Consider the following 27,902-nt stretch of genomic DNA (forward strand, 5'->3'; position numbering starts at 1 on the left):
GGGCTCTGGAGGCTGCAGGTTCCCTATCTGTGGCTTAGTTCAGCCCGGTGCTCTTTGGGTACTTTGGACTACATCTCCCATCAGCCCCGGCCAGCATAGAGCTGTGCTGACTGACTCTGGTGGGAACTGAAGTCTAAGGCCACCTTGGCACCATAGCTTTAAAGCACTTCAGTACCACTTTGAACAGTCGTGGCTCCACCCCCCAGGAATTATGGGGGCTGCAGCTGGTTAAGGGTGTTGGGGGTTGATAGGAGACACTCTATTCCCCTCCCAGAGCTACAGTTTCCCAGTGTGGATTAGCAGCCAATCTTTCTTCCCATTCCAACTTGCACTGTTACAAGTGTCATGTAATTCCCATTCTGTGTTTATAAGGTGTTGGTCTTTGGAATTGCCTACCTATTGGCACCAGACAGGCACCTTTGTTGTACAGTGGTACCTTGGGTTACAGACGCTTCAGGTTACAGACTCCGCTAACCCAGAAATAGTACCTCAGGTTAAGAACTTTGCTTCAGGATGAGAACAGAAATCATGCTCTGGCGGCGCGGCAGCAGCTGGAGACCTCATTAGCTAAAGTGGTGCTTCAGGTTAAGAACGGACCTCCGGAACAAATTAAGTTCTTAACCCAAGGTACCACTGTACTCTTTTTGTTTAGGCAAAACCTGTCATTGTGGTGGTACCTCTGATTGCGAATGGGATCCGTTCCGGAGGCCCGTTCGCAATATGAAAAGAACGCAAGCCATCAGTGGCGGGTCTGCGCACACACGGGTTGTGATTCGCCACTTCTGCGCATGATGTCATTTTGTGTATCTGCGCATGCGCGAGTGGCACAACCCGGAAGTAACCCAGGAATGACTGTATAGGATTGCTGATGTGTTTTTTGGTTAATGGATGGTTTTAATTTTTGAAATATTTTTGTTTTCTTTTACCAATAACCATGCTGTTTTATAAACCTCTTTGAAGTATTTTCTGCACACCAAAGTGGGTATATGAATCTTAGGGAATAAATAATAAATACTTTCGATGCAAGCACCAGAATAGGAGAAATTTTAAAATATTTTTGGGGAGCTCAGGTTTGATTTGTGCTAGAGGAGGAATTAGGGGGGCTCTTCCTTCCCTCTGGAGCCCACCAGAGGGTGCTTCTCCCCCCCAAAAAAGATTTCCCTCCAGGGGAAGCAAAAGGCCTTGCACCCACCTTACTCCTTTTGTCTCTCTTTGCAGCGTCTTCCCGAGAGAGCTGAAGGAGGTCTTCGCCTCGTGGCGCCAGGAGTGCAGCAGCCGCGGCCGCCCAGACATCAGTGAGCGCCTGATCAGCGCCTCACTGTTCCTCCGCTTCCTCTGCCCGGCCATCATGTCGCCCTCCCTCTTCAGCCTCCTCCAGGAGTATCCCGATGACCGCACAGCCCGCACCCTGACCCTGATCGCCAAGGTCACGCAGAACCTGGCCAACTTTGCAAAGTAAACCTTTCCCCAGGAACTCCTCTCTCTCTCTCTCTCCGTCTCTCTCTCTCTTAAAAACGACCGGGAAGCTGCCTTAGGTCCAGAGGCTGAGCACTCCCAATGCTCACCATTTTGCCCACATAAATGGCTATAAATCTGCCCAATCTGCAGATTCATCTCCCTCTGCCCCAAATGCTATGAATCTCATCTGGGCACCCTTCTGGCTTCTTAAACTTCAACTGGCAACAGTTGTTGGCATCCGTCTGTCTCAGGAGACAGTGGAGGAGTGTGTCTTTGCAGGTGATGTCCAGCTTATTGGCAGGCTGCAGCGCCTGTTGTGGCTGTGGGGAACAATACAGGAGAGACATGTTTTGTTGCAGCTGGGGCAGATGAAGGTGTCTGGTTGTGCTGCTGCAGATGCACCATGGCGTTCCTTCTCTCTGCACTCCTCCCAGTGGTCATTCCTCCTGTGGTCACTGCTGTGGCTGCACGACCTGGCTGTCTGTCTCCACGCTTGGCAACAATAAGGACCAGAAACTTGAATTAGGAAAAGAAACAGCTAAGATTCTCAGGCAGCTGCGTTCTGCACTCAGTAACTCATCCCGCAGCTTGTAGGGTCAGACCAGCAGCTCTGCTCTCCATCTGCTTCTCCAAAGGCCTTTGGGAAAGACACTTTCCAGCTCTGCTAATCTGAGATCGTACCAAACAGGGCTCTTCTTGGGGCTGTGACTTATCATAACTCAGGGGTGGGGAACCTCAGGCCAGAGAGCTGAATGTGGCCATCCAGGCCTTTCTCTCTCTCTCTGGCCCTTGGCCCTCTTCCAGAACACACACCCTCTCCCTAGTCCACACCCATTCAGTAGCATTGCTCCAGGCTCACCCTGAGTCCTTGAATCGTGCCAATGCCTCCTGTTTGCCTGGGTGGGGAGGTTTTTGGTGCACGGGAGCCTCTGCCTTCTGCACGGCTGGAATGTAATCCACTGTACAAAAGTGAGAGTTGCATCTGATGCTCCAGCAACTTTTTTTTTTTAATGTTCTGTTGAAAGCCGCCCAGAATGGCTGGGGAAACCCAGCCAGATGGGTGGGGTAGAATAATAATTATTATTATTATTATTATTATTATTATTATTATTATTATTATTGCAACCCAGCCCTTTGGCCCAGAACTGAACAGGGAGGGAAAGCAGGATAAGGATTCCTCTTCCTTGCTATTAAGTGACTGAATAGAATTATAGAGTTGGGGGGGGGACCCCGGGGTTCATCTAGTCCAGCCCCCTGCAATGCAGGAGTCACGGCTGATCACAACACAGTTGCAGTAAGGCAAATCACCCACATCACCCCAAGCTTTAAAGCGGGGTTGCGGGGGATGGTGTTTCTTTTTTAGCACAATTCAAGGAGGAAATAGGGACACTGGTGGCGCTGCGGGTTAAACCACAGAGCCTAGGACTTGCCAATCAGAAGGTCGGTGGTTCGAATCCCAGCGACGGGGTGAGCTCCCATTGTTCAGTCCCTGCTCCTGCCAACCTAGCAGTTCGAAAGCACGTCAAAGTGCAAGTAGATCAATAGGTACCGCTCCGGCGGGAAGGTAAACGGCGTTTCCATGCGCTGCTCTGGTTCGCCAGAAGCGGCTTAGTCATGCTGGCCACATGACCAGGAAGCTGTCTGCGGACAAACACCGGCTCCCTCAGCCTATAGAGCGAGATGAGCGCCGCAACCCCACAGTCAGTCACGACTGGACCTAATGGTCAGGGGTCCCTTTACCTTTACCTTTAAGGTGGAAATAGGTGACCAGGTTTGTTTTTGCAGTTACCTCACCAGTTGTGATAGAAACAAGCTCACAAATGGAGCCAGGATAGGCTACATGTTGGACCCCATACTCTGCACAAGGCTCCCCCCCCCCAACCACTGCATACATACACTTCTTGGCACTATGGTTTTTTAAAGCCCCTAAAACCAGGAGGATCAGCTCTGGCGAGGGAAACAGCCATGCTGTCAGTTTTCTAAACTAAGCCTGTAGGTTTGGTGGAAACAAAGGGGGAAAGATTTCAGAAATCTCCCCACTGGCTTTGCTCAGGAGCTCTGAGCTGCTTATCCTGAGCTGTGAGATAGAGAGCGAACGAAAGAGAATCTCTGCACACACACACAGAGAGAGAGAGAGACAGAGAGAGAGAGACAGAGAGAGGGTAGTAGCAGCAGTGAGTGAGTTTGCTGACAAAAGCATCTTAAGATGGGGTCTGCTGGAACAGAGGAGACTTGCATCTGTGTCGCATGAGTTGACAGGATCAGCCCTCCTCCACCATCTCTCTCTCACTCGTACACCCACCTGCTCAAATTGCTGGCCAGCCATCCTCCCTGCCAACGCGGCTGTCTAATTTGGCATTGCCCGCCCGCCCAATAATCTTTTCAGTGAAGGTGACTTTGTCAAGGCCTTGGGCGTCCCCGGTCTGTGGAAGGGGGTGAAATTACATCATCTGGAAGGCCAGTGATTTGGATTTGGTTGGGTCAGTCGTAAAGCGGTTCAGGCTGAAATCCAGCTCTTAGCCCACCTCCTGGCAGCCCCTGCCCACCCCGCCCAACCCCCACATCAGCTTCCAGATCCACAGACTCTCTGCTGCCCAACAGCACAGAGATATAAGAGGAGAAGGCTATTGAGGGTTACTAGCCATGATGGCTCTGCTCTGCTGCCACAGCTGGAGGTAGCAATGCTTCTGGTATCCCAGGTACTAGAAGCCACAGAAGGGGAGAGTTGTTCTTGCACTCAAGTCCTACAGGCACCTGGTTGGCCACAGGTGAGAAGAGGATGCTGGAACAGATGGGCCATTGGCCTGATCCAGCGGGCTCTTCTTGTGTTGTTATGGCCCCAGCTCCATGGGAGAGTGCTTCCTTTGCACCCAGGACACCCCAGATTCAATCCCCAGCATTTCTTGACAGTACTGGAAAAAGATCCCCATCTGAAACTGCTGCCAGTCAGTGTAGGCAGTACTGAGCTAGGTGGAACAATGGTTGGACATGGTATAAGGCGGCTTCCTACCTACCTGTTGGGGAAGGATCATAGCTTTGTTTTGCATGCAGAAGAACCCAAGCTCAATCTGGGCCATCTCCAGTTAGGGCTGGGAATGGTCCCAGTCTCAAACCCTGGAGGAGTGCTGCTAGTTGGCGCATACAATACTGAGCTAGATGGATCCCAAGACCTTCATGGGTTGAGTGGGGGCTAGAAGCCTGGTCCCCCAGGTCATAGCACAGCACTCTCTAATCCAGGGATTCTCAACTTTTGTTGTTGGACTACAGCTCCCATCATCCCTGACCACTGGTCTTGCTAACTAGGGGTGATGGGAGGTATAGTCCAACAGCAGCTGGAGACCCAAGGTTGAGAAAGGCTGCTCTAACCACTACACCATCACTGGCTCGACAGGAGAAGTAGCTTTATTTCCAGACACTAGCACCTCAACCAGGTGCATTGTTGGTGTGTGTTTTGCACCAGGCACTGGATCTTCTCCTGCTCCCCTCGCTATCACCAAGTTTGTTTACGTTGCTTGCAAGGTGGGTGGGTGGTCTGCAAAAGCACGGCTCTGGCGGGAAGCACACCTGTTCACCATCTTCACTTGGGCTGTGCGTCTTTACTCCAAGTCTCTGATGTACCTAGCAACACCCCAAACTCTGGCTAGTTGGCTCTGCCATCGTGGCATGCTGACCCACTCAATGTGGGTTGTATCTGAGTCTTGTAAGAACACTGGGAGAGCCTGGCTGCTGGACAGACCAAAGGCCCCTCTAGCCCCACAGCACCCAAGCAGGATGTGAGGACAAGAACCTGCCTGATCCCTTAGAAACCAGTATTTATGGGTAGACAGCCTCTGGGCATGGAGGTTCCATTCTTAATGAACATCAGGGGAGCCTGGCCGCTGGGTCAGATGTAAAGACTTCTCTTCTCCCACCGCCCTGTTCTCACAGCGGCCAACCAGACCGCTTCATGTGCTTTGTTCGTAACAGGTTTGGCAGCAAAGAAGAATACATGTCCTTCATGAACCAGTTCCTGGAGCACGAGTGGACCAACATGCAGCGGTTCCTGTTGGAGATTTCCAACCCAGAGACTCTATCCAACACGGCCGGTTTCGAAGGGTACATTGACCTGGGCCGTGAACTCTCCACCTTACACTCTCTGCTCTGGGAAGTTGTGATTCAGCTGGACCAGGTACCCGCTGGCTTGTTGAATTTGTATAACCACCCACCAGTAAACTACCCCACCAAAGCAATAATTTAAAAATGCAGTGTATAATCATGTGAAATCAACAGTGAGCAGTACGTACGTCGGCATTCGAACATTCCTTCTTTGTCAGGAAAGTCTCAGTCAGCATACAAAACTGGGGGTATGTTTATAAGCAAAGACAGGCAAGCTGAAAACATGAAACTCAGGAACGAAAACGAGTTCTGACTTTGACAGCAGAATTTGCATGCCAAATCCGTCCTCCAGGCACATTGTTGTGCGAACAAAATTAGGTGCATTTTTTATGGCCAGAGTTTGCAGGCTTCTTAAAAACCATAGCGAACCTTATTTGCACCTAACTTAAGTTGGTCTTTGCCAGTTCAAGTTCTACATTCTTGGCTGTTGTTGTTAAATGTTAAGTAAATATATTCCTTTTTTAAAAAAATGGCAAAACAAAATCCTCTATTCAAACAGGACGGTCTGGTAAACAGGCCTTCCCTAAACTAGTGCCCTCCAGGTGATTGGGGGACCTTTCATTCCTTGGAAACACTTAACCCATTTTTTTTACTGTACGTGCAGAACCCTCCTTGTATCTTAACTGGAGTTGATTCTCACTCTTAACATTCAACCATTACGTTCCTCCTTAACTGGTTCTTGCCAGTTTTGTGGTCAGGCTGTATTCCTGTGTTCTGCCTGGCCTTTGGCTTGGGATCAACTTGATTCCCTCCCCCTCTTTCTTTTTTCCTTTCTCCTTCTGTGATGGAACTCCTATTTGGGGACTTCCCTGGCTTTTTTCTGGCCCACGTAGGGCCAGTCTGGATAGTTGGCCTTGGTAAAGACGACGTTTTCATCCCCCCAAAAGTTTTTGATTTGAGTTTCCATTGAAATGAGGCTGCATTTTAATGTTTTAATGATGTTGTATTTTAATCTTGTTTTTTAAGTTGTATCTCAATCAATTTGTTTTTATATTGGGTGTTAGCTGCCCTGAGCCCGGTCTTGGTTTGGGAGGGCGGGGTATAAATAATATTATTATTATTATTATTATTATTATTATTATTATTATTATTACTACTACTACTACTACTACTACTACTACTACATGACACTGACATCTGACCCACTGGCATAATTAGGCATGGCACAGGTCTCAGTTTGACACCTAAGGCTATTTTCCCCCAACCACACTTGCCTTCCCATGCCCATCTGGTTGGCGCATCTCTGCCTGGTGAATGAGGGGCATAGTTGAACTGTGGAACTCCCTCCCACAGAAGGCAGTGATGGCCAACCTGGGTGGCTTTAAAAGAGGATTGGGCACTCAGTCAGCCACTGTGAGAACTGGATGCTGGACTAGATGGTCCATGGACCCAATCCAACAGCACTCTTATCACATTCTCATGAAACGAGGAAGTGGAGCAGTGGAGTGGGGTGATCTGTCTTGCATGTGTAGATAGGGAAGGGCCAACCCCAATGCCTGGTTTCCATCTTAAGGCATTCAGAGTCTTCAAGCCCCATGTGGGGAACCCCTTGTGTCAAGCTGATAGTGGACTCCAGTTAACAAAATATTTGAAGACGGAACTGGAAGCCTCTCTGTTGTGTGGCTAGGATAAGTATCCAAACAAACCCCTGTGTTGCAATAAATAACGTCAACAATGTCTAGGCAATTGTGTTGCAAAAAGAACGTCAACAATGTCTAGGCAACACGATGACCATATACATACGTAATAGACAATCTTTATAGAATTCCTTCAAATCACAAAAAAATCAAAATGAAATCTTTAGTCTCAAAGTCTCTGAAAAATCTTTAAATGAAGTGAGGTACCAAATTTAGTACGGTGGAAGACAAGCTGTGAAGCTTTGTGTATTCAACAATGATGTCCAACACTGAACAGTGATTCCGGATATTGACTACTGTTTCGTAGATTCTTCATCAGCGTAGTGGGTGGATATAGAATGCTTCACAAACCCATCTTATTTTGAATGAATGTATATAAGTGAAAATATCAAATGCTGTGGAACAGTTCTCATGGAATAATGTAGTATGCAGTGACGAAACAGTACAAAGTTTGGTACCTCGTTTCATGTATATGTATATGGTCATCATGTTGCCTAGATGTGGTTGTGTGGCTGGGATAGGCATGATCAGTGATGGCCCTGCTTGTGTTTCTCTCCACTCCTCCAGAGCACAGCAACAAAGCTTGGACCCTTGCCACGCATTCTGAGGGACGTCAATTCGGCCCTCAGCAACCCGTCCTGCGTGCAAGTCTCCGTCACAGCAGATCATGCTGCCTCGACGCCCAACGCTAGCAACAGCATATCTGTGGGGCTGCAGAAGATGGTGATTGAGAACGACTTATCTGGGTAAGGACGGGCAAGGGCAGGGGGTGGGGGTGGAGCAGAGATGAGCCCTGCCAGGCGAATGGAGGAGGGATTTTGTGGAAAAGCTGGGAAGGATCCTGGGGGTGGGGGACAGCCATGGGCAGGGGGGAGGCTAAAAGGTGACCATGGCGGATGGACACTTCACCCGCTAATGGTTTCTGCCGCCTTGCGCAGCTCCTCGTTTTGAAATGTAAAACATCAAAATGGATAAATTTCAGGTGGAAGCTATGTGTTTAATTAGAGAGATGAGCAATTGGAGAGGGGTGGCGGCGGCAGCAAGATTCTCTCTGTAATCAGTGGGGAGGGGGGGACGATTTAAGCGATGCACAAGGCTGGATCTCAAAGCAGCATGCTCTTAACCACCCTTGTAAAACCACCCCACCTTTGATCTGGGCTTAAGAGCATTAGCTGTTGCAAAAACTCATTTTCTTCCCCGTCGTTGAAAATCAATTGTTCACCCACATGGCGGTTTGCAGAACAAGAGGCTTTCTTAATATAATGGTTCCGGAGCCCTGAGTTGCTGCAGGGTGAGCCAGCCCCAGATGCCTTTGGGGAAGAGCAAGTTCCCCAGCACAGGCAGGCAGTGTCCATCTAGACAGGCCGGCTTCTTAGCTGTAATTCCTGCATTGCAGGCGGTTGGACTTGATGACCCTTGAGGTCCCTTCCAGCTCCCCAGTGCTGTTCTTCTCTGTATACACAAAATAATATGCATGCCATTAAGATAAACAGAACTTGGTTTGTAAAACAAACACTGTAAGCCTCCCCAATAAAATAAAACAATTTTATGGCTCATGGCATTAGGAAGCATCCAGTGGGCAGAATGAAACAAGGAGACTCCTTCTCAGAGAGCCTTAGGAGTCCGTTCCAACTCCGTGATTCTCTAAAAACAGCTGTTTCTGAGCTGTTTACATGACGCCCTCCCCCATGAGGAAAGCCTTTTTATTGGACCGAAACATATTAATAACGAATCAAAATCATGAATCTCCATCCTCTTTGAGATTGTCTCATTTTATTTTCTCACTTATTGCATCTGTACGCTGCCTATTTTTTCTCTTAAGGAGCTCAAGGTGGCAAGCATGCCCCCCCCTCATTTTAATCCCCACAACAACCCTGTGAGGTAGGTTAGGCTGAGAAAGACAGTGAGTGGCCCAAGTGGAAGCTTCATATCGAAGGGGAGAGTTCAAACCCTGATCTCCCGCTGACACTATAACCCAGTGCATCCCAACTTTGAGTCCTCCAGCTGTGGTTGGACTACAGCTCCCATCATCCCTGACCACTGGTCCTGCTAGCTAGGCATGATGTTGGGAGTTATAGTCCAGCAACACCTGGGGACCCAAGTTGAGAAACACTGCTGTAACCGCTATGCTACCACTGGCTCTCCTTTACTGCTGAGCATCCCTGTGCCTGAGCTGGGCTGTGGGCAGCCCCCTCAGGCCAGGTAACCCCGCCAGCTAGTTGACAACCAGCAAGGAAAGCCAAGAGGGGGACTTGCCCACAGACTGCCTCCTGAGGGCTGCCTGGCACACTCTGTATATTCCCAGGAAGGAGGTGGCCTCAGAAGGCAGAATCCTGGAAGTGCTTTTCCTTGGCGGGACTGGGCTTTGCGGTACCTGGTGCTGGCAGCCCCCTTCCCCTCTGATGCTGCACCCATGCACAGAACCTTAACAGCACAACGGGGGCGGAGGCTGACTTGCCAGCCACCAGAAAAATAAGGGAGGAGTCATAACGAAGGGGGAGGCCTAGGACCGTAGGAAACTTCCACCAGGGTCAGTGCTGCCTACACTGGTTGGCAGCAGCACCTCAGAGTTCGGGCAGGGGGCAGTTCCCAGCCCTATTCCCAGTTGGGGATGGAGCTCAGGATCGTCTGCATGCAAGGCAGGTGCCCAGGCCACAAGCGGTGGCCCTTTCAGCATTTCCCACCTGGCGTGCCACATCCAGGAGACGTCCGCCCTCCCAACAGCCTGCGTGGGCGCATGAGTGTTGATGGCGCTGGGGTGTTTTTTGTTTGCTTGCTTGCTTGCTTGCTGTCCTGTGAAAGAGCTGCTGCCTCTCGTGCAGCGACCACAGCTCTTTCTCTCTCTGTCTCCTTCTTTTCCTCCTCTCCTTCTTCTCCTTATGCGTTTTTATTTCCCCCACAGTCTGATAGATTTCACACGGTTACCGTCTCCAACCCCTGAAAACAAGGACTTGTTTTTTGTCACAAGGTCTGCGGGGGCCCAGCCCTCACCCGCCCGGAGCTCCAGCTACTCGGAGGCCAATGAGCCCGACGTCCAGATGTCCAACGGCAGCAAGAGCCTCTCCATGGTGGACTTGCAGGACAGCCGGGTTCTGGATGGTGTGGCCGCCCTCCCGGGGCCGGCTGACCCACTCGGCGATGGGCCCCCCTCCATCGGGCAGGCCCCGGGTCCCTGGGGCACGCGGACTCAGCAGAACGCCGTGGCCGCCATGGCCACCGTGCGCCGGGCAGGCCAGACCCCCACGACACCCGGCACAGAGGGCACCCCCGGACGGCCCCAGCTCCTGGCGCCCCTCTCCTTCCAGAACCCTGTGTACCAGATGGCAGCAGGTCTGCCCCTCTCGCCTCGTGGGCTGGCGGACTCGGGCTCCGAGTGCCACAGCTCGCTCAGCTCCCACAGCAACAGCGAGGACTTGGCAGCGGTGGGCAAGCACGGCTTTGGCAACCCCGCTGTGGTTGCTGCTGCAACTGAGGACTTCAACCGGCGGGCAGGGGAGCTGGCCCGCCGACAACTCTCGCTTTCGGACAAGGGTGGGCAGCCCACCATGCCCCGGCAGAACAGCGGGGGGCCCCAGAGGCGGATAGACCAGCCGCCCCCGCCCCCACCACCCCCGCCAGTGACTCGGGGCCGGACGCCGCCCTCGCTGCTGAGCACGATGCAGTACCCACGCCCCTCCAGCGGCGGCATGCTCTCCTCCTCGCCCGACTGGCCGGGCAGCGGGGCACGGCTCCGGCAGCAGTCGTCCTCCTCCAAGGGAGACAGCCCAGAGATGAAGCAGCGAACGGTGCATAAGCAGGTCAGTGCGGGCGTGGCAGGAGGGGCAGGTTGGGGAGAGGTGGCAGAGAGGGCACCTGGCTGAGGACCTCGCTTCTCCAGCCAGAATCTGTACCATCTCAGGTCTGTGGTTCGGGGCGGGAGTGTGTGCGGGGGTGGGAGGCTGTTCCTCATCTCGCTCTGCCATCCAGCTGCTGCTTTTGCCCATAAATGTTCCGGCTTCCCCCACCCCATCCCACACCACACCAAATCCAGTGCCATCTCACAATCTTGCTGCTTCCGTGTGCGGCAGAGAAGCACCACTGGTTGGAGTAGTTCGACCGAAGCTAGAGAGAAATTGAGAGCAGGTTGGTCGTTCCCTGTGCCCTCCCCAGCCGAAACACATGCACACTGGTTGAGGGTGTCGGGAAGCATTGCCCAGAGCAGGTGAAGGGGCGGGTGAGAGGAGCTGCCACGCTAGGCCAGCCAGCTAGATGACCCCTTGGTATCCTTTCCTCTCAAGGCTGTGACCTTTGCTCAAACAGGGACTTGCAAGCTGCTGGAGTCGTTCCAAACAGCCCCATTTGACCAGAAACTACAGCTGGAAAGGGGTCAGTGGTTGGATCAAGCCCTCCCCCCACCTGCACCTGAGCCTGGTGCCATAATCTCTCCTCCACCACCCCCTCCTGGTGCTCATCTGCATCCCCTCATCTATTAGCTGGGAACACAATAAATAATGAAGCTCCTTGTTCAAATTCAACCATGTTAATTGTTATTTGAGGGCTAATTAAGGCCTCAGTCACATCCACTCTCTCTAGGTCTGCTTGTAGCTGGTGGGTTGGGAGCATCCAAAGTGCCTCTCGCTCCCCAGAGTGGGGAGGTTGCAAGCAGGAGCTGTGAGCCAGGGTTGTTTCTCCTTTAGAGGTCAGCTCAGCCACAAAACAGATTTGGCTGTTTTCTTAGGGAAGCCGCAGGGAGATAAGGGTAGAGGGAGCTGAAGATAAGTCGTTGATACAGATTTCAAAATTCTTCAGCTCAAGAAGTGGGGGGGGGTGAATTTCAGAGGCAAATCTGGGAGAGGGAGAACCCAAATCTCCTGATGGGTTCAGGGTACTGGCAGTAGGTCTCTATGCAGTAAACCTGCTAGCGCCGCTGCTACCTTATTTTTCTGACACATCTGTCATTTTCTTTTTCCCATCATTGTGTCATGGGGGGGCGGCGCAGGGGCAAGATTTCTTCCAGGTATGCCCTGGAACAGCATTACATTGGGGTGGGGGGGATATGAGACATTTAAAATACCTCTTTCTAGCAATAGAGAGCTGCACCCCCACCCCAAAACCCTCCTAATAAAACTTTGCTAGCTCTGTCCACTGTCGTGGGGGAAATTGTCCCTCTGTAAAAAGCACCTCCAAATATGGGGAGCAGACTTGGGAGGGGCAGCCTTCTCATTCAGGGATGAAGTTGGGCCAGAGGTAATGTTCAAAACACAGCGCGGTGACACCTTGAGCAGATTTAACTCACATGATTTCAACCATATGCAGGTAGAAATTCCATGAGCTGAACGCAAGCAAAGGAGAGAGCTTTTTCCCCTGTTGAGATTTCCTGGTGTGAAAAGAACTTTTGAGCGCTCTGCCATCACTTGGGGGGAGCGTCAAAGCCCACTTGGCCCCAGAAGGCTAGTGGTGCTTGTGTGGCAGGATGGTTTTGTGTATATGCATTTGTGTGTGTACACAGGACCCTTGCAACAGAATGCCTGCATAGAATGCGGTTGTAGTGTGAACCATTTCAGGCTCAAAACAAACCATATCAGTAAAGGCTTGGCTCTAGGAAGACTGCCTACTAAACCAAAAACCCAAGTGTTGGGTATTTGGGACATGTGCTCTCTGTCTTTCTCTAGCTTCATGTCCATTCCGGTTTCCCCTTTTTTCTTTTTCTCCCCCCCCCCTCCACTCCCTCTTTTCGCTTGTGGTTCTATGTTTCATTTTAGGCCCCTTCTCCTGTGAACCCCAATGCCCTGGACCGCACAGCCGCTTGGCTTTTGAATATGAACGTGCAGTTTTTAGAAGAGGAGAGCAGTGACCCAGAACCCAAGCACAGGGATAAGATCCGGAATAAAGAGGAGTTCGGCCAAGGGGAAAAGGTAACGCCGGGCAGGACGCAGAAGTGGCCTCTCTGGAGGGAGAGACAGTTGCCTTTGTAAACACATCCGCTCCCCCGCCTGTGCCGTTTGAAGGCTGCAGTGGTCCTTGCTCCTTGCGCACTACTGCTTTCCATGTAGGGCAGGGCGTTGGGGGTGTAGGTCCTGCAGCCCTCCTGATGACCTCAGGCTGCCACTCCCACCCTCCCTGACCACTTTACCTATTGCGTTTGTCTCTTCCCTTTTCTGTTCTCCAAGGAGAGCAGTTCCTGCCCCTCAGCCTAACCTTTTGGGCATTAAATCCTGTCGTCCAGCCAGCGCTTCCCCTGCGCAGCTCTGCTTGGGGCTTGAGGCTGACCTGGGCAGGAAAACAGAGTTGCAGCGGTCCTGCCGTCCGTGTGAGATAGAGGGATAAATCAAGTCCAGAGACAGTTCCTTGCTATCTCTAAAAGTGTTTATTTACAAGCCATAAATCAGTCTCATTCCATCGGAGCTTTCCGGCATCTTTCCCGTGCTAAAAACACACACAGTCTCTCTCCTGCTTCTTTCAGTCTAAAGTGAAAGCAACTCTCACAGACAAAGCCTGTGATGGTATGGCCCTGCGTCAGGCCCCTCCCAGATACAGGACACCAAGGAGTTTTAACCCTGTAAACTCCAAACTCCACATAACCTGCCTTGCAGGCTGGTGGTGGGAATTAAGTGAAAAGGGCCATGCACAGACACTTTGAGCTCCTTGGAGAAAGAGAGGCAGGATATAAAAGCAATAAATAAGTGAAACAGGTAAATAAACACCATTGGTCTGGCCAGCTCAGCGTTGTCAACACTGGCTGGCAGCATCTCCCCAGGCTTTCAGGCAGGGAAGACTCCCAGCTGTATCTGGAGAGGTCCTTCCTGCAGAGAGAACCTGGGCAGCAGGTTATGTCCCTCCTCCTTCCCCAGCCGACACCCCCATAGAAGGGGCCTGTCTTGCCTTGACAAGAGCAGCTCTGAGCATTTTTATAATCCCAGCCTGACATTGCTCATTTCCTGCATTTCCGTTGTGCTGTTGTCATTCCCTTGCTGGCTCCATTGACATAATCCATGCCCCCTTCCCTGCCCCACAGACACACCTCCCACAGCTGTGCCACATGGTAAGATCTGGACGGGGGGAGAGCAGGCACGGGAGCAACCGCTGTTGCCTCGCTGCCAGTGCCACCCTCATTGCCACTGTCTCCACTGGAACCATACTCTCCGGTTGGCGCGAGTGCCTTCCAATTCTTGCCTCTTTCTCTGCCTCCCACCTGTTTCCTGCCTGCCTCTCCCGAAGCCGCCCAGTTAAAAGGGAGAGGTGAGAAGTTTCTCCTCCGCGGCGTCCACAGCTTCATTTGTTTCTTTGTGAGGGTGCCGGAAGCTGCCTTATACTGAGCCAGGCACTTGGTCCATCTAGCTCAGCATTACCTACACTGACGGGCAGCAGCAGTGGCCCTCCAGAGGTTTCAGGTGGGGAGTCGCTTCCAGCCTTACCTGGAGATCCTTGCAGGAGCTGAACCTGGCGCCTCATGCCAGGCAGATGCTCTGCTGCTGAGCCACTGCCACTAAAGCTCTTCACTTCACCTGAATTCCAGGGTGGCGCCGTAAAACGGATGCGCGTGGGCACCTTTGCCATGGCTGTGCACTGTCTCAGTTCCTTTGTGCATACACACACACAGAGAGAGAAAGACTACTACACTGACCAGTCCCTCCCTGCTATTCATTGCTGGAACCCCTGCAAGAAAGGAATGCTGAGACGGCTTCCACAAAGTTCCTTCATTGGAGATTCCTGCAGCATTTGCACGGGTCAATAAAGCACGGCAAATAAAGCCCACAGCAAAAGAATCCTGATACGACCACATGGCATGCGCACACGCATGTGTTGCAGGCTTTGAGTCAATGGAAACCCCTGAATGCTGTTTATCCATTCATTTATTTCATGAAATTTACGCACCACTTGACTGCCTCAAAGCGGTTTACCAGAAAATATAAGAAGCACTAAAATCATAAATAAGAAAAAAATAGCAGCAGTAGTTTCAATCCTCCATATCTCAGCTGTATAGGGCAGTTGTGAGCTGTTGGGGTGGGGAGGCAGAGAGGATTAAAATCCAGAGCAAACTGCCCGTTTGCAGGGTGCTGGACAAAATTAGGATTTGCTCCTCTTTTTTTTTTAGTGGAACCATTTTAATGCCCTGTTTCCACTGGGGAAGCAAGGCTAGGTAAATAAGGGAATCCAGCTCCTAGGAGCCAGCATGGTATTTCATAAAATTTGCACCCCATTTGATCGTAAAGAAGCAAGCCTCAAGGCAGTTTATGAAAAAGAAAAAATTACTACAATAGTTTAAAACACAGAGAAAATTCTGAAAAAGGCTAAGGCTTGTCTAAACAGGAATGTTAGCAGGCACTGAAAAGAATACAGCGAAGGCACCTGCCTGGTATCAATAGGCAGGGAGTTCCAAAGTGCAGGTGCTGCCACACTAAACAATTGGGTTTTATGTGGCACCTGTAGTGGTGCCAGTTCTCCCTGTCAAAGCAGTGAAGTGGGTGCCTTTTGGGGTAAGGCAGTCTTGCATGTAAACTAGGCCCAAGTTGTTAAAGGCTTTATATACTAACTTCTAACACCTTGGGGACACGGGTGGTGCTGTGGGTTAAACCACAGAGCCTAGGACTTGCCAATCAGAAGGTCGGCAGTTCGAATCCCCGCGACAGGGTGAGCTCCCATTGCTCAGTCCCTGCTCCCGCCAACCTAGCAGTTCGAAAGCACATCAAAGTGCAAGTAGATAAATAGGTACCACTCCAGCGGGAAGGTAAACGGCGTTTCCGTGCGCTGCTCTGGTTCGCCACATGACCCGGAAGCTGTACAGTCGTCCGCCACTGGACCTAATGGTCAGGGGTCCCTTTACCTTTAACACCTTGAACCTGGCCTAGAAGCAGATTTCTTGTAGTCCGGCAACATCTGGAGGAGTGTAGGTTGTGTGTTGCCTCTCCACACCCACCCACTGTAGACTGCTGTCGGAAGAAGTGCCTGAAATCAAAATACACACACCTCTCCCACTATGACTTGCCTTGCTCCTGTCTTCCCCCACACTAAGCTGAAATTCCCTCATTGCAGGGAGTTGGGCTACAGGACCCGCTAGGCCCCTTCCAATTCCATGATTCCATACGGTTCCATACGGAGTCTTTCCAATGTGCAATACACACACGTACCTGTGGACAGGTGGCGCTGCTCCAGTGGTGGCTTGGAGGAGATGGCTGGGCAGAGACAGAAGGGCTTTGAGCGGCTGACCAGGGTGGGTGTGGTTGCTGGCACGGGCCCCGCCATGCTGTGTGGAGCAGGGGAGTCCATGGGTGGCGAGGGTGCTCACAGCGCTTTCTCCTGCATGTTTCCTGCACAACAGCAGTATCAGCAGGACGTGGTGGTCCTGCAGGACAAGCTGCGCATCTCGAACAAGAAGCTGGAGGAGTACGAAGCTCGCTTCAAGTGCCAGGAGGAGAATACTCAGAAGCTGGTGCTGGAGTATCAGGCGCGGCTGGAGGAGAGTGAGGAGCGTCTGCGGCGGCAGCAGGAAGACAAAGAGATCCAGATGAAGGGCATCATCAGCAGGTAGGAGGGGCCCTGAGACAGGCTGAGGCAGCCATCTTGGGATGCGGAACCCCGTGGGCAAAGCCATGTTGGTGGCTTCCGGTGAGACCCCCTCCGTTCCGCCATGTATCACCGAAATCTTGCAAGGCCTTCATGAGAGCCCACTGAAATCTCGTAAGATGTCTTGCACCCTGCAAGACACCCTGTGTCATGGTTAGACGCAGGGGTCAGCAAACTTTTTCAGCAGGGGGCCGGTCCACTGTCCCTCAGAGCTTGTGGGGGGGCGGACTATATTTTTTTTTGGGGGGTGAACCAATTCCTATGCCCCACAAATAACCCAGAAATGCATTTTAAATAAAAGGATACATTCTACTCATGTCAAAACACACTGATTCCCAGACAGTCTGCAGGTCGGATTTAGAAGGCAACTGGGCCGGATCCAGCCCCCAGGCCTTAGTTTGCCTACCCATGGGTCAGCAACCTAAGGTCCATGGGCCACAAGCGGCCTACGGAGGTTGTTTAACCCACCCACAAGCTGCCCCCGAATGAAGCCGCACGCTCAGTGAGTCCCCGCGCGCTGCACTAAACCAGGGTGACGCAGGGACTCACTTCTGCAGCACCAGAAATCGCGTCTGCACATGCACAGATACTGGAAATTGCGTCTGCGCAGACGCTGGAAATCCGGCCCACAGAGGGATCTCCACTGGAGTGACCTGGCCCAGGCGAGGTAAACCTTGCCGACTCCTGGGTTAGAGTCAGACTAGGCACCTGTGAGGACTTGATTTTTGCTGTGTTGCAGCATCACAGGTGGCCCAGGAGTGGTCCTGCAGCTTCTGACGTTCAGGTGACCCAAGGTGGCCAATCAGGTTCTCCCTGGCAGTATAAAGCTGACGATTTGACACCCAGTTCCCTAGTCTAGCCGACACATTGCTCGAGTGCAGAGGGGGCTTCCCTGGCCTCACGACTGAACAGCCTACTTGCCCCACCAGCCTTAAACTGGTCATAGCACCACACCTGAGCCAGTGCAGTGTTGTGCTTAGAGTGTCAGACCAGGACCTGGGAGACCAGGGTTCAACTCCCTACTTGGCCATGAGTGAAACCAACTAGAGGGTGGCCCTGGGCCACTTGCTACCATCTCTCAGCCTAACTTACCTCACAGGCTTGTTGTGGGGACTAAATAAGGGTGCGAACTAGGTACGCCCCCTAGAGCTCCTTGGAGAAAAAGGTGGGATGCAAATGCAATAATTAAACTAAACTAAACTTGTGGAGGAATTCAGTATCGCACTAAAGCCTTCATTCCATGTGGGCAAACATTTCAGCTTGCCAGACACACTCCCCCCTGTGTGCTGTTTGGTGGTTCTCCCTAAACCCCACCACCTCCGCACCGCCCCCACTGGAGCTTCCTCTGAAGGGATTCATAAACTGAATTCCACCCCTTAATTAGAACACCATAACTAAGTTTCTAGTCCATAGGGTTTTTTATGCTGGATGCTACCTTGATAATTCATTTCACTTTTAAATTTCAGGTACAGTGGACGCTCGGGTTGCGAACATGATCTGTGCGGGAAGTACGTTCACAACCTGCAGCGTCCGCAGTGCCGAAACCCGGAAGTAACCCATTCCGGTACTTCCGGGTTCGGCGCAACCCAAAATCACGCAAACCGAAGTGTCTGTAACCCAAGGTATGACTGTATAGGCTTTTGAAATACTCCAAGGATGTCTGAAAAGGAGACAGTTGCAGTGGGGTTCATCAGCCATGGGACAGCCCCCCACCCCCTCCCTCCTGGGTTTGTGATGAAACTCCAGGCTTTCATCCTGATGATCCACAGATTGGTTCAGCCCCTACCGTTGCCCCTTTGGCTGGATCCAGCTGCAGCACACTCCAGATGTCCTCAGCCTCCTACCCTTTTGCCCTAAGCAAGTTTCCAACCTTGCTTTGATGGTTTGCTCCAGGCTTGTAGCCACATATTGGGCTGGGGGTTATAAATTGCCCAAAAAAAACCAGCAAAGGAGGACAGTTAGACTTGAAACTATTGCAAATTTTCCACCAACAGGCTGATGTCAGTGGAGGAGGAGTTGAAAAAAGATCACGCAGAAATGCAGGCAGCTGTGGACTCCAAGCAGAAGATCATAGACGCACAGGTAGGTGCCTGCGAGCAAAGCTCACCTGGAGCTGCCACAGGTCTCCTGCAGCACCTGTCTACCAGGAAGGCACACATTTTGGTCCTATAGCACCAAGCAGCTCCAGAGTTGTCACAACACCTTGCTGGCTACTAGCCAGCGGTGCTTCTGTATATAAGTTACTGGAAGCCACAGGAGGAGACAGTGATGCTCTTGTGCTTTGGTCCTGCTTGCAGCTTTCACATTGGGGCATCTGGCTGGCTGCTGTGAGGACAGGATGTTGTCCTTACGCTTCCTTGACCGTTTCCATGCCTGGGTTGCCAGCTTCTCAAACCTGGCCATGCTCCTCTGCTGTTTAGCAGCTGTAAATTTAGCCAGCGACGGGAGAGAGAAATCTTTGCCTGCTCTGTCTCTGCCCGCCAGGCTACGCAGAGGCCCAGATTGGAGGCTGTGACCTTCCCCGCAGGGGATTGGTGAATGGTTTTGCAGGCAGAGCACTGGGGACGGTGGAGAGAGAGTCTATTATCTGAGCAGGCTCTGGGGATTTGTTCAGCTTCTAATTTCGAAGACATGGCCCTCCCTTGCTGCTCTGCGCCATTAGCAGGCAATCAGAGAAACTGCTGGCCTATGCAAAGGCACCACTTGGCTGGTTCTTTAATTAGTCTCTGGGCACTATTCAATATCGAAAATCAGACAAGTCTCCGGGAGATCTTCATCAGCCTGTTGCAGATGGCTTTGGCCCAAGGCAAAGGGCTTTGGGCACACTCTGTGCACAGGCAGGTAGAGAAAGTGGAGGGAGCTTGTGGCCTCTTGTCACAGACATTCTGCTTTTCCTGCTCCCTGGGTGGGGGCCACCCCTGCCCCCCCAACATCCACACCCCAACTCTCTTATACAACGGAGGAGGAAGGAAATAAGTATCAAACACACAGCTTGGGGTTGTCCATCAGTTCAAGAATTTTCAGACTCTTAATGGTCTGTGTGATGGAGACTGAGGGCCGCTTTACCACCTTTCCAGCATCTCCAGGGGCCATATGCCAGCAGTGGCCCAGTTGGCAAGTATATTCACACACTGAGCTGCCATTATATACACATTGGAGTGTGTACGCACAGGCACACACAGAGGTGAGGTGCAGATCTCTCCCCATCTTGCCTGCTCAGTCTCCTCTTTGCTTCCTCGCTCCCTGCATTTTTATTTTTTTGGAAACCCCTTTGCATTTGGAGTTCTGTGTGCAGTTCTGGTGGCCTCACCTCAAAAAACTGGGAAAGATCTGGGAAAGAACAGCAGAAATGATCAAAGGGATGGAGGGAAACACACACACACACACCCCAAAATGAGGAAAGGCCACAGGATTTGGTTTAGAGAAAAATTGAACAAAAGGAGAAATTGAACAAAATTGAACAAAATGATAGAAGTGTATAAAATCATATACAGTGGTACCTCTGGTTGCGAATGGGATCCGTTCCAGAGGCCCGTTTGCAACCTGAACAGAACGCAACCCGCGCCTGCACATACGCGGGTCGCAATTCACCGCTTCTGCGCATGCGCGTGGTGTCATTTTTTTGCGTGGATGCACGAGCGGCGAAACCCGGAAGTAACCTGTTCCATTACTTCCGGGTCGCTGCAGGACGCAACCTGAAAATGCGCAGCCTGAAGCAAACGTGACATGAGGTATGACTGTACTGCATGCAGAAAGCAGAGAGAAGCAAGCTTTTCTCACTGTCTCAAAACATTAGAACTCGTGGATATCCAATGAAGCTGAGTGGTGGGAGATTCAGGACAGAGAAAAGGAAGGACTTCTTCATGCAATGCAGAGCTAAACCATAGCACTCGCTTCCCTAGGAGGCAGTGATGGTCACTAACGTGGATGGCTTCAAAGGGGAGTGGACACATTCATGGGGGAGGATAAAGTGGCCAGTGGCTACAAGCCAACGTGACTGTGCTCCGTGAGAAGAGGGTGCTGAACTAGTTGGGCCACTGACCTGGTGCAGCAAGCTCTTCTTGCTCTCTTACCTCATTGCCGTTAGAACAACCCCCAGATCTGACTTGGCGAGAGGCAGCTCCCCCTGTTCCAATGCTGGTCTCTTTTTTTCTTTCTCTCTCTCTCTTTCTCCCTCTCTCTCTGTTTTGTTTTCTCTCTCCCCCTTCCGCTGCAGGAAAAACGCATTGCCTCCCTGGATGCAGCCAATGCACGGCTCATGAGCGCCCTCACCCAGCTGAAAGAGAGGTACAGCTCGCAGACCCGTAACGGGATCTCCCCTACCAACCCAACTAAATTGCAGATTACCGAGAACGGCGAATTCCGAAACAGCAGCAATTGTTAGCCCGGTGGGAGTTGGCGGCTGCTGCTGAGGGAGATTGAGAGGAAAGGAGAGAGGAAGGAGAGGAGAGGAGGAAGGAGGAGGAGGAGGAGGAGGAGAGAAAGAGAGGAGGAGAGCCCGGGCAGAGAGAGCAGCGGCGGCGGCGGCGGCAGGAAGGAAGGAAGGGTGAGCCACCACGTTGCAAGGGTGCTTGGTGCTTCCTCCCCGCCCACCGGCCCTCCCTGAGCGGGGGAGGAAAGAGAGAACCCCACAGCCCTCTTTCGCCAAAGACGGGGAGCCCTGACGTCCCCCCAGCCCGACCCTGAGTTCGAGGGACGAGGAGACCATCGACCGTGCGGAGCAGATCATTGCAGGGGGAGAGTCACCGCCCTTTTCTACTTCCTGAAGGACACACCTCAGGAGCCCGCTAGAGGCCGAGGGACAAGCTAGCAGGACTTGTGCGAAAGGTTGCAGGACCAAACCGCCGCCCGCCACTGACCCAGCTGCGTCGCTGGGGAGCCCTGCCCTGCCGCGCTGGGGTGTTCTCTCTAGCTGCGTCCCGCTGCTGGCCATCGCCCGTTGCCGCCTCTGCTTTGGGATTCGCCCTGGCCTCTCCTCACAGGTGTAGGTCATTCCCCAGGAGGGCAGAGAGGAAGGATGAATGGAAACCCCACCTCCAGATTATGCTCCACCTGTAGGAAGAGGCAGGGTGTCCTGCACATGCAGGAATGCCACACAGGCGTCGGAAGGTGTCCTTCAAGCCATGCCTCCACACAAGGCGGGGGGGGGGGGACACACAGCCATCACAGTGAGCTTGAAAGGAGCTCCAGAATGACCTCTGCAGTAGCCAGTGATCAGACTGCTCATAGCTCAGTAGCAGGGCATCTGCTTTGCATGCAGAAGGTTCCCGGGCCACTCACCCAGTGGCGTCTCCCAAAGGGCTAGGTGATAGATGACCGCAGAGGCCCATTTCTGCATGAGAGCCTGGAGAGTTGCTGCTTAAGGGGGAGAGCATCTTTCTCGCATGCAGAAGGTCCTAAATTCAATCCCAATGGCATCTCCGTGTAGGGCCAGGAGACAGCCTCCGCCAGTCAGAACAGGCAGTGTTGAGCAAGGTGGACCAATGGTCTGATTCAGTTTATAGCAGCTTCCTCCATTCCTAAGGCAACATACCTAATACATGTATAAAGTTGCTGGAGGGTGGCTGGGCCATTCGTTTTGGGGGCCCCTCTGCCATGCTGGAGAGACAAGGCTGTGCACCAAGCTATAACCTGCCCACAAACACACAATCTCACTCACCAGCTTGGGTATATTGTCCCTCTCGGTGGGTAAGCTGCCTTGGGCTTGCCTACCACTGGCAAAGTAAATTATCCTTGTAGACAGGGCTGACTTTCTGAGAAACTACACACTGCAGAAGTTTTCCTTAGCATTTTGGTTTATGCCCATGTCTGGCCCGAGTCTCTGCATGGCTTCAGTTGGCTTGAGGCCTCAGTTGGGTTCCCTTGTGGACCAAAAACTGGGACACTGGAGCAAAAGGTCTGGGAGGTGGCAGAGATTTGCCTGTCTTGCTCCAGATTGTGCCAACTCAGTGAACACTTGTGGTGATGGACTGTAGCTCACTGGCAGAGCAAGCAGGAGGCTCTGGGTTCATTCACTGGCAGATCAGCAGATGGATGGGGAAAGCTAGTTCTTAGCTTAGTGGACAGAACATCTCCTTTGTATGTTAAGCACACCCCATTTCAGCCCCTGAAAACATTTCTAAGGTAGGGCTGGGAAGGAAACCCTGGAGAGCTGCTGCCAATCAGTGCAGACAGTACTGAACTAGACTGGCACATGGCCTGACTTGGGCCAAGGCACTGTACAGCATGTCATGAGGTTGTTGAGATGTGGCAGGGCCAGAAGACCAGGAAGCCTTTACCCCTGCCGCTAGTTGTCTATAAACTATAAGAGAAACATGTCTATGAAGACTCCCAAATCACACAAGTGTGCAGTGCCAAGTGCAATGTAGAATATGTAGAGGCAGATCCGTGCTGCCTGTTCCCCAATCTCATCATTTGACAAGTGGGGAAATCAAGGCATTAATGACGTGCCATTAATGATGCAAAACGATGCAGCAGCAACAACACCCCATGTTCCTCTTTGCAGATCTGCCAACTTAGGTTAAGGTACCCATTTGCAAGAAGCTCTCTCGGCTACACTTTAGCATCAGAGGTCCTTCACCTGAACGAGGGTGGAGGTTGTACTTCAGATGGGCAGCACTCACACATACCCCAAACTTGCACTCATGCACGCACACACACATTCTCTCTCTCTCTCTCTCTCTCTCTCTCTCTCTCTCTCTCTCTCTCTCTTTTCTGGCATAGTTTAGCTTTCTGGAGGTTTGTTAGTGGAAAGGGTTGTGTTGCGTGAAGCCTTTGCTGCTGATGGCATCGCCGCTAAACAGCCGGACGAGGTGGACAATGAAGGGGTGGGGAACCGGCCTCACAGAAGCATGAAGATCGGTAACTGTTATCTCTTTTCTTCCACAGTCTGCGTTAGGAATAAAAACAGTCCAAAAAATAAACCCCAAGCAGTCCAGTTTCTGGAATACTATCCTGTTTTAATGGGGAGTGGAGCAAGGACGGCAGCTTCTGAAAAATGTCTCCCCCTGTCAGGATCGCCATCAGCCCAGGATTAGTGGTTCCTAACTAACCCCTGCCCTCCAGGGAAGGGGTCACAGCAGCATCATGGCAGGGGGCGGGTGCTGTGCTTACTAACCTCCAACCAGCTTGTGGGTTGATTTGTTGGTGCTTAGTCCTGAGGATTCCTCACCGCCTTATCAGCCCATCCGTCACAGCGGTGGGTGGATCAAAGCGTAGGGGAGCCGAGGAGCCCCTCTTAAAGAGAACGTGTTCCATGCACACACAGTCTTGGAAGAACTGGGACTTCCTTGAATTCCTCGTGGCTCCAACATGGTTTTGAGCTGCCACGCACCAAGCCCATAGGTCCAGCACAAACCTTGTACCCAGCCCTCAGAAACGTGGACTGTTACAAGAACGAACTTCTCCCCTCTCCCCGCCCCACAGGAGATGGAGTTTCAAATCTAATTTGAAAACTTGCAGCCCTACTTTACTATGCCCCGTGAGTCCATAAGGGCCCGAACAGTCTGCAGCCTCAGACAATCAGCTTGTTTTGATGCACCCTGATCTCTGCAAGGGGTGCCGATGAACCACTAGCATAAAACAAGCACCGCTGAATGTGTGAACCTTAAGAATTCCCTGCCTCCTTATACTTGCCCCCCACCCCGCAGAAAAACAAAACCAAAAACATGCCACCAAGTCACCTGTACGGATGGGGAAAAGATTTAATAGATCAGGGCACTCTCTGAGTTCATGTCCCGGAATGAGACCTGTCCAAATAATGAGTCCTGTGGAAGGTATTGCAAGGTTCTCAGTATAAGATTTTAAATGCAGGATGTGCCACCCCTGGCAGGAACCCCTCTTTGCAAGAGACTTTTTGTGGGGGCAGGGGGTGGGGTTTTGTAAACATTTTGAATGTGCACCTTTTAAAATGCCAGGGAGGAGTTCTAGTGGGGAGTGGTCCCTATAGGCACTTTTGGAGCAGCTACTTCCCCCCGCCCATGGCCCACCACTGTTGGTTTAGGTTTGCAGGGTGGGGGTCTTTTGCGGAGGAGAGGCCCTGTTGCCTGGGCACCTCTAGTACCCAAATCTTCCAGTTCTGCGCTTGCACACAGAGGTCAATACGTCCGTTGGTGTATGCCCATGGTAGCTTAACAGATGACCTCTCCTGCGCTCTTCCTGGCACTCCCCTTTGACACAGCTCTCGTGCTCAATGGAGATGTTACTTGCTCCTTCTCCGAAGTCATTTTAACAGGTTTGGTTTTCCTGCAGAAGAGGAAGCTGGTCCTTGGGGGGGTTGGTTCTTCCCAGCAGTTTGCAGTCATTCCTCCCCCCCCCCCCAGGCCCGAGAAGAAAGGCCCAGAGCGCCTTAGCAAACAGATCTCAAACTCCATGCAACCTCTCTCTTGGGGCTTTCCACTGGCGGATCCTGTTGTCCTTCCTAAAGCTGTGCAAAAGGCACAAGGGGCAGCAGCTTGCCACCAGCCAAACACTCTTCCGCCGCTCCCCCTGCCCTGCTCGGCTTAATTTCTGCCCCCCCCCCCCAACGTCCACCGTGCAGAAAAGAAACATGGCCCTGGAGCCTTTCTTCCTCGTTCTCGAGCTTTCTGCTGTAAGAACTTGTTATATAATGCAAACAATCTGTAAGTCTTTTTTATTATTATTATTAATATTATTATTATTATTATTGATGATGATGATAATACACAGATCTTTATGACTAGAAATCGTACAGGTTCTCTTTTCTCTGTTCTCGAGTGTGTGATTGTAAAATGTGCCATTTTTGCCTAACGACTGTACAAAGCAATTTTCAGTTCCAATTGGTGTGGCTGCTTTGGCCAAGATCTGCAGTCTGCTGTTACTGGCTACGTACACAGTGGTGTGGAAATGGGGCTCACACAGCTACCAAGTTCAGATTGCCATTGTAGCTCTTAATGGGCAGTAGAACCCCAGCTCCTAGTTTTGCCGTCAGTGGTTGGCTTTGGAATCCACTGGATCTTGGGAGTGTGGGGAGGGGAAATGAGATTCCTTGTTCCAATCCAGCCTCCAATTCCAGCTTGCAAGAGATCAAGGGGGATTTCTGAGCAGGGCCTAATCTGCAGGTGAATCATTGAGGTATGGCACCATTTATTTATTTTTTTATTTACTTAATTATTTAATTATTTATTGGCCTGCCAAATCCTCCGAAAGGGGAAATCTGGATTAAATGGGAGAAAAATGCAGGATCTTGTTTCAATGCCGTTTTATGTCCTCTATGAGTAGTGCCTAAAAGAGGGGAGTGTCACCCTTTTCCTGCACTTGTCCCATAATAAACACCCATCTGGGCTAAGCAAGCTCAGTGGAGACATGGATGGCTTGGAAGAGGCAAGGAACAAACAGGAGCCACACACAAGTTGACCTCATCTTTGCTTTTGCCCTGGGGATTGTGGCAGGTGGTTTGATAAGGGAGAGCAAGCAAACCCAGAGGTCACGTGCAAAAAAAACAACTCCCACCATGAAATAATATATCCTAGATATTCACGTATTTCGATCAGGAGCCACTCCTGGTGTAAATCTGGTGTATGGTGCAATGCATCTTTCAGTGTGGATTCTCATAATCTGCTTTTACCCACACACAAGCCCTGCTTCAAAGCCTTGACTTGCAGATGGATCAGGTCGTCTCTGTAGCTCCAATGGAATTTGGTGGAGATGCCAGATATTCCGCAATGTGCACACACACACACACACACACACACACACACACACACACCATAATTTGGGTACTACAGTTAACAGGCAGGAGGTTGCATTTGTGTAAAAAAAAAACCAACCAAAAACCAAACCAAACAAAAAATCATGACAGTAGAAAGAGTCTGATCTGGTTGAGTGCCACTATGTACAACCCAGCTCACAAGCACATTGCCCGATTTGTTTCAAGGAGAAGGACAGCTGCACACTGGAAAAGGGAACCGGACAGAGATGTATCTCACCTGCTCTGGAACAAGTGGAAAGCCCACAGGCGCCAGGGGCATGTTTGTTTCTGGTTGATTTCCATGGGGGCAGCAGGAAATAGTGCCCATCCGCCACTTTATCCAGCTTCACAGGCAGCCTCAACTACTCTCTACCTGCTCCACCAAACTGCAAAATCCAGCTGGAGAAAGCAGCTAATCCAGCAGAACTGTTGTGTGTTTGTCATTGAAACATGGTTTGTCTGCCCCTGTTGCAAAAAAAACCCCAAGCTATTCCACAGGCCAGAACCACCCATGGCCAGAGTGCAGGAGGAAACAGCAGAATGGTTTGGGTTTAAGATTCCCCCACAAGCCGATCCTTAACCTGCACAGTTTAGTCCAGTTTAGGCCAAGTTCAGAAAAGTGTTGAGGTCTCCTGTCACATGAGCTGCTTGGAAGGACTCTGCCCCCACATACTTCCAGTTGAATAGTCCCTGGGCAGGCATCCCAGAACTGAAAGCCCTCTAGTTGGAGTCAAAATGGGAAGGTGTTCTTGATTAGCTAAAACAGGGCAGGAACCAAAAGGGCAAGCCTTTAAATTATTGCACATACATGTTCGGAACCCAATGCAAAGAAGATGGACTGAGCAGTCTTACACAGCAACTCCAGAACAAACCCTTCCAGGTCTGTGTGAGCTGTAAACATTCTGTGTTTTGACACCCAATATTCACAAGTCTCCGTGTCCACCTGTTTAGGTTGGTTCCCCCTGCAACCGCTGCCCTTTCATTTCTGCATCACTGTGTCTGAAAATATACACCTCTCTCAATTTATCTCTGTATATCTGCTTAGGTTAATCCTAGTTCCTAGCAAAAAGCAGTTAAAATGATGTTTTATACCCTCTTACAAAGGAAACAAAGCAAATAATAATAAAATTTTTGTAAGTATGTTTTTTTTTTTAAAAAAAAGTATTGATGCTGATAATATGAAACGTAAGGAGCCAGGCTGGCCAAATCTCTTTCATGCTCTTTTAAAAAGAACCACCACCGTGTAATAATGTACAGAGAACATAGTTGGTGTCGGGGGGGGGGGATAATGAATTGATTTGAGTGTGCAATTTATGTACATTTGCAATTAGAAAATATTAAAGATTTATTTAGCTATTTTATCCAAGATTCTCTCTGTGGGGTGCTTTTTCACGCCAAAG

The 27,902-nt window shown here is 51.2% G+C and overlaps 1 protein-coding gene and 1 long non-coding RNA gene across 17 annotated transcripts in view; one reads left to right on the plus strand and one right to left on the minus strand.

Annotated features, from left to right (window-relative positions):
• Positions 1–27,902, plus strand: part of DAB2IP (DAB2 interacting protein) — a 317,250-nt gene that overhangs the window by 277,201 nt on the left and 12,147 nt on the right. For 6 of the 16 annotated variants that reach the window (XM_083597217.1, XM_083597213.1, XM_083597205.1 and 3 more), the window contains 8 exons: positions 1,219–1,455; positions 5,425–5,626; positions 7,818–7,996; positions 10,153–11,047; positions 12,992–13,144; positions 16,549–16,754; positions 18,788–18,875; positions 21,010–27,863. In XM_083597217.1, the coding sequence (XP_083453343.1) occupies positions 1,219–1,455; positions 5,425–5,626; positions 7,818–7,996; positions 10,153–11,047; positions 12,992–13,144; positions 16,549–16,754; positions 18,788–18,875; positions 21,010–21,177 (2,128 nt within the window). In that variant the 3' untranslated portion in view covers positions 21,178–27,863. Of the gene's footprint in view, positions 1–1,218; positions 1,456–5,424; positions 5,627–7,817; positions 7,997–10,152; positions 11,048–12,991; positions 13,145–16,548; positions 16,755–18,787; positions 18,876–21,009; positions 27,864–27,902 lie in introns of those variants that run through there. The other 10 variants (XM_083597215.1, XM_083597216.1, XM_083597210.1 and 7 more) reach the window with 6 other exon arrangements.
• LOC310754939 lies at positions 2,680–5,418 on the minus strand. Its single transcript, XR_014544087.1, has 2 exons — positions 3,227–5,418; positions 2,680–2,847 (listed from the first exon to the last, which is right to left on the minus strand). It is a non-coding gene; the product is annotated as an uncharacterized lncRNA (long non-coding RNA).

The sequence above is a fragment of the Podarcis filfolensis genome (assembly GCF_964270895.1).
Source record: "Podarcis filfolensis genome assembly, chromosome: Z".
Taxonomy (NCBI): Eukaryota; Metazoa; Chordata; class Lepidosauria; order Squamata; family Lacertidae; genus Podarcis; species Podarcis filfolensis.